Source organism: Eptatretus burgeri, chromosome 4 (genome assembly GCF_056783735.1).
Source record: "Eptatretus burgeri isolate ZD-2024b chromosome 4, Ebu_testis_v1, whole genome shotgun sequence".
NCBI classification, from domain to species: Eukaryota; Metazoa; Chordata; class Myxini; order Myxiniformes; family Myxinidae; genus Eptatretus; species Eptatretus burgeri.
This window is the reverse complement of record NC_140964.1, coordinates 74364427-74370513: the sequence shown is the minus strand read 5'-3', so window position 1 is coordinate 74370513 and position 6087 is coordinate 74364427. Positions and strand designations below refer to the sequence as shown.

The following is a 6087-nucleotide window of genomic DNA, read 5'->3' as shown; positions in this document are numbered from 1 at the left end:
TATCTCGCTCTATCTATCTATCTCGTTCTGTCTATCTGTCTATCTCGCTCTATCTATCTATCTATCTATCTATCTCGCTCTGTCTATCTATCTATCTCGGTCTATCTATCTATCTCGCTCCGTCTATCTATCTCGCTCTATCTATCTATCTATCTATCTATCTATCTATCTCGCTCTATCTATCTATCGATCTATCTCGCTCTATATATCTCTCTATCTCGCTCTATCTATCTCGCTCTATCTATCTATCTATCTTGCTCCATCTGTCTATCTATCTATCTATCTATCTATCTATCTATCTCGCTCCATCTATCTATCTATCTCGCTCTATCTATCTATCTGTCTCGCTCAATCTATCTATCTGTCTCGCTCAATCTATCTATCTGTCTCGCTCAATCTATCTATCTGTTTCGCTCAATCTATCTATCTGTCTCGCTCAATCTATCTATCTGTCTCGCTCAATCTATCTATCTGTTTCGCTCAATCTATCTATCTGTCTCGCTCAATCTATCTATCTATCTGTCTCGCTCAATCTATCTATCTATCTGTCTCGCTCAATCTATCTATCTATCTATCTGTCTCGCTCAATCTATCTATCTATCTATCTGTCTCGCTCAATCTATCTATCTATCTATCTGTCTCGCTCAATCTATCTATCTATCTATCTGTCTCGCTCTATCTATCTATCTCGCTATCTTGCTCTATCTATCTATCTCGCTCTATCTATCTATCTATCTCTCGTGCTCTCCCTCATTTTTTATTGGTCGTTTATTGCTGCCCCATTGTCAGTTCATTCCCTCTATCACCTTGCTCTTCGCTGAGCCTCAATCTTCGAAAGAAAGAAAGAAAAAAAAAACAGGTCAATAAGTATGCATTGAAGCAACATGCCAATGAGCAAACTCAAAGCACTGTGTGAGTGGGTGACGAATATTTCAACGGGCTTATTTGGTTCCATTGATCTCCTTGCCTTGTCCGTGCTTTTTACTTGCAACAGTGCCACCGAGTTCGTGTGTGGGAACCAGAAGAAACGGAAGAACTCCCAGCACTGTAAGTAGTTGTGGAGATCATCAACGACCTGCATGAGCAGGAGAAAACACACACACGAAAAAACACACGAATAACCACTTCTGTTATACAACCATACTCGATCATAATGCTGGATATGACTTGAATGGCTGATTGTAAATTTTATAGGGGTCGCAAATGACATACAAAACCTTTATTTATTTTTACATTGATCTGAGGCTCATGGTGGAGCTCACACATCAATCACATGTAGAATGAAGACAGTAGATATCAGGGTACCTTTATATGAATTTCAAGAACATTCGTATATGATGGACAAACAAATATGGTGTAAGGGATTTGAAGCTGAGTTACCCTGAATTACAAACCAGGTGTTCAGTTGGGAACACGGAACAGATTAACCCATATCAACAAAAAGATTTCTTTTTTCAAGATATCTTTTGTTGTGAGAGCAAAGGATAGACTGCTGGTAAAGTGTGAAAGTTTTTGTCACATAGTTATTTGTGACTCAGTGTCCAGAGCAGTCAGGCTTTACACCAAAGAGGTCAATGATTGACCGTATCCTTGCTCTTCGGGTCCTCACCGAATGCAGATGAGAGGTTTGGCAGGGGCTGCTTGCAGCCTATGTTGATCTCTGTAAAGCATTCGATTCAGTGAATCAGGATGCCCTCTGGAGGATTCGTGGTCTTCGTGGGGTGCTACCAAAACTGATCGATCTGATGGCTGAACTCGACTCTGGTACCATCTCTGACTTATTTCTCGTTGTTACGGAAGTTCATCAGGGGTGTGTACTGGCCCCCACACTTTTCAGCACTTGTATGGACTGGATTCTAGGTAGGACGTTGGAGAGATCAAGTTGCGGTGCATCGTTTGGAAATGTCAAGATCTCTGACCTTGATTTTGCAGATGATGCAGTCATCTTTGCGGAGACTTAAGATATCCTTTTGGGGGCCCTCGAGGTGCTGAATGAGGAGTCTGAGCTGCTGGGATTACGGGTTTCTTGGGTCAAAACTAAGATCTTGGATGCTGCTGTCCTGTCTGTGCCCGTTTGTGGTGAGGATGTTGAGGTCGTGGAGAGATTCACTTACCTTGGCAGTGATATTCATGTCTCTGCTGGCTGTGAGTCAGAGGTCAATAGACGTCGGTCGGGCCTGGGGAGTCATGGATTCACTGGATAATGGGGTGTGGCGCTGCCGGTACCTGTGTGGGAGGATGAAAGTCCGAGTCTTCAGGTCCTTGGTGCTTCCAGTCTTGCTCTATGGATGCGTGACTTGGACTCTGACCAAGGATCTGAGACGGAGACTTAATTCCTTTGGTACCAGGTCTCTTCGGAGAATCCTTGGCTATCGCTGCTCAGACTTTGTGTCCATTGAGCGGTTGCTGAGAGAGACTCAGATGAGATTTGTTTCCTGTATAGTCCGTGAGCGTCAGCTGCGGCTGTATGAACATGTGGCTCGTTTTCCTGACGCTGATCCTGCTCACCAGATTCTCTCAGCGAGGGAGTCCCGTGAGTGGAGGAGGCCAATGAGCCGACCATGTGCCTTGTGGTTGCAGCAGGTTGATCGGCAAGTCATGGAGATGGGGATGGGCCAGGCATCTACCCTGGAGTACCGACAGAAAGTGGATGCAGCGACGTGCTGTTCTGGCACATGCTCCCATACCTGACCTGACATAGTTATACATTTGCTCGTCCAACTCAATCAAAAACACCATTCATTATCACAAGCCTTGTTATAAAGATTGGTCCTTATTAAAGGACTCCACTGTATTGGATTACTTTCTTCTCTACCCTCTGGGCATAACTTGACATAAACACGATGAGGACAAACTGGAGGACGTGCCAATACAATGAACCAACTCAGAGACACCAGTTCAAATGGACCTGGGTAAGTGTTCCTGGTGTCTGCACCATCTCCAGGCGAAATGCCTTTACACACTGGAGTGTGATGGTGAGAAGCACTCCCAGAGCACCGAGGTGCAGTTGGACAGCATGGAACATATCCCGCTCTTCATCGTTATCCATGTCGTTCGATAACTCCAGAACCTGCCCGGCTGCTGTCATAAGCCGCACTTTCACCACCTTCAAAATGCACATCAGAAATGTTGGTGTCAACATGATGGTGTCTGTTGGAGGATTGCAAAATTTTAGAGATCATGTAGATCACCTCACTGTGCCAGCATTCAGTTGTACACATTGCCAGAAATTCAACTGCAGCATGGATGATGTACCTTGTGTGAGCTTGAGTGTTAGTACTGTATGAGAGGGTCATGGAGACATAAATGTGGATTGGTTTCAATAGTAAATGGAGAGAACAGGTTTGTGTGTGTGTGTTTTTACAAGTTTCATCATTCACGAATTGGTGTGTGTGTGTGTGTGTGTGTGTGTGTGTGTGTGTGTGTGTGTGTGTGTGTGTGTGTGTGTGTGTGTGTGTGTGTGTGTGTGTGTGTGTTTTTACAAGTTTCATCATTCACGAATTGTTTGTGTGTGTGTGTGTGTGTGTGTGTGTGTGTGTGTGTGTGTGTGTGTGTGTGTGTGTGTGTGTGTGTGTGCGCGTTATTACAAGTTTCATCGTTTCCTAATTCTTGCCTCCATGAGCAGGTGTGCACTGTCAGCTGTTTCTTTTCTTTCAGTGGATGGAAGTTATGTATTCACCCCTGTCTGTTTGTTTGTCTGTGAGCATGATATCTCAAAAAGTTATGGACGGATTGGGGCGAAACTTGGTGGGCAGGTTGGATGTGTGATAAACACGAATTGGTCAGATTTTAGTGAATATCTGGATACAGATTCAGATACTCGAATTATTTAAAGTAATTCGTCACCATTGAGAGATGAGGCCAAAAACGATATATAGATGACATTTAAGAATGTTGGGGTCGGGTTATGATAAAACTTGGTGGATGAGTTGGGTTGGTGACAGGAACAAGGCGATTCGATTTTAGTTCAGGTCTGGATGCAGATCCGGCCTATCTTTGGGATACAAAATGTAAACTGTTCAGCCTGACAGTGGTGTGCACTCCACTGAGTGCCATTCTAGTTTTCAAGTGCGATGGCAACACATGACCCTCCCATGTTGTTCATTATTTTATGAACACAAATAGAAGCTGAATGGTTCTATTGCATGTCGTGTGTGTGTGTGATGCGTACAGTTGTGATTTTGGTGGTGGTGCTGTTAGATACTCTGCCTTAGATTCCTAATTTGTCAGATACCATGTGATAGAATACATTTGCCTGATGTTGATCTGATGATACCTGTGTGGCCAGCATTCCATGCCGGATTCCCGACCCATGTGTACCGGTTCCAATCATTCCCCCCATGCTAATATCGGACACGGCCCCGAGGCTGGAAGGAAACAAAATACGAGGAGAAGAAGGTCAGTGATCCTTAGTGGTGAACAAACAAGGTGGTTAAGTATGTGGTGGCAAATCATAGCAGATTGGGTTATTCATTGCCTGTACTGCAGATTCTACAGATTGAGTGGCATGTGGAAGTGACACAGGTTAAGTTTACATTCTTGATTGTTATCATCATTTTAAGATAACCCCATTTGTTCTGGTTCTGTAATCAGTACTTTGAACCTTCACACCAGGGGGTTCTCTGCCTCGAGTTCAGATTGTTCTTTGACTCTGCTGCATTGTCCTGACAGTGTTATTTTATCAAAAGGCCACTGTTCATCTGAGGCCGAGCAAATGCTCATCATTTCAGCTACCTGAGGAAGAACCAATCAGTGTTCTATGCTCTATCATGTGCAATCACCATCGTTGTGTGGATTAAGACTGCTCTCTTGGCTGCTTGTATAAGACACTGTCCATATCTCTGAGACATGTGTCTTATCTCTTGTATAAGACACAGACACAAGCTTCACCTTCGGGCCATATATGTGGCATTGAAAGGTTTGAAGATTTGTTCCTTTATTCAGGCATGGAGAAGCCAGCTTTCCACTCTGGTGGAAATTCTAGTATGTCATCGTACCTGCGATGTTCCTGTTCTCTTTCCTTTCATGTTTCTCCTGAAGCTTATGCCTGCTATATAGCAGTTGTCAATTTTCTTGTCGTTGCCCAATTGTGATTTTTGTTTGTTTTACTTATTTACAGGAATAATGATCTTGGAAGCTGATTGTGTACATGATGTTTTTCAATGTTAGAGTGGTCATTAATTAGTTTGTTTATGCTCAATTGTGAGCAAATTATTTAGTGTATGAAAACTAGCAACTGAAAGGTACTCGCTTCGCAAGAGCCAAGCCATGTTGAGGGAGCTCATTGTTGAGTTGTTCCAAGGTCATTCCAGCCTCCACCATCACTTGGCCCATCTTCCTGTCCACCTGACAAAGTGCAGTAGGAACACAACATCCTGTAAATCATGCTTTCACATTCTTGATGTAACCAGCATAGCTATTCACAGCATTATGTTTTTAAATCATGTATTGTGTTGTCTCAATATGTCACTGCTCTTTCCCCCAACTTCATATTCTCGTGAGGTAATGCCTTTCTCAATCATACAGCTTTCTATCTTCTTTCATGACCTGCTTCCATGCACAGGCACGACAAGCATTTCAGGATGGGGGAAGGAGGGGGCAAAAAACCCGAAAACATGAAAAGCACTTTATCACAAAATGGGTGCCTTTCCCCTTTGATAAGGATACCTCCACCTCCCAAAAAACCGTCACTTTTCACCAAGAAAACGGCACCCATTCTATCATTAAACGAGAACGGGCACTCTTCGACGTCGCCAGAGATGCTTCTACCCACATGATTACATCATTATACATACTTGTACCAATTTTTGATTTAAATCCCTGAACCCAGATTTAAAATATTAAATAATTCTGGCTGAATGTTTTGTTCCTCATGGAAAGGTGATCATACCTGTGAAGTTTTGCCTCAATCTGTTCAGCCGTTTTGGAGAAGATTTTTGAAGGTTTGTGTGTTAAAAACAAGATGGCTGCCAAACCATGTGACGGATGAAGTCATCAACCCCCTCCCCAAACAATTTATCCCAAGATGACCCTCAAAATTTTTCATACGAATCGGATGAAGCGTTCGACGTGTGTAATTACAAGTCA

At 43.3% G+C, this 6087-nt stretch overlaps 1 protein-coding gene across 2 annotated transcripts in view; it reads right to left on the bottom strand.

The window, feature by feature from the left end:
• The window catches only part of DHCR24 (24-dehydrocholesterol reductase), a 42388-nt gene that overhangs the window by 21238 nt on the left and 15063 nt on the right, over positions 1–6087 (bottom strand). For both annotated transcript variants that reach the window (XM_085878684.1, XM_085878685.1), the window contains 4 exons: positions 5252–5346; positions 4277–4367; positions 2909–3106; positions 968–1075 (listed from right to left, as the gene is read on the bottom strand). In XM_085878684.1, coding sequence (XP_085734810.1) covers positions 968–1075; positions 2909–3106; positions 4277–4367; positions 5252–5346 — 492 coding nt within the window. The remainder of the gene's footprint in view (positions 1–967; positions 1076–2908; positions 3107–4276; positions 4368–5251; positions 5347–6087) is intronic.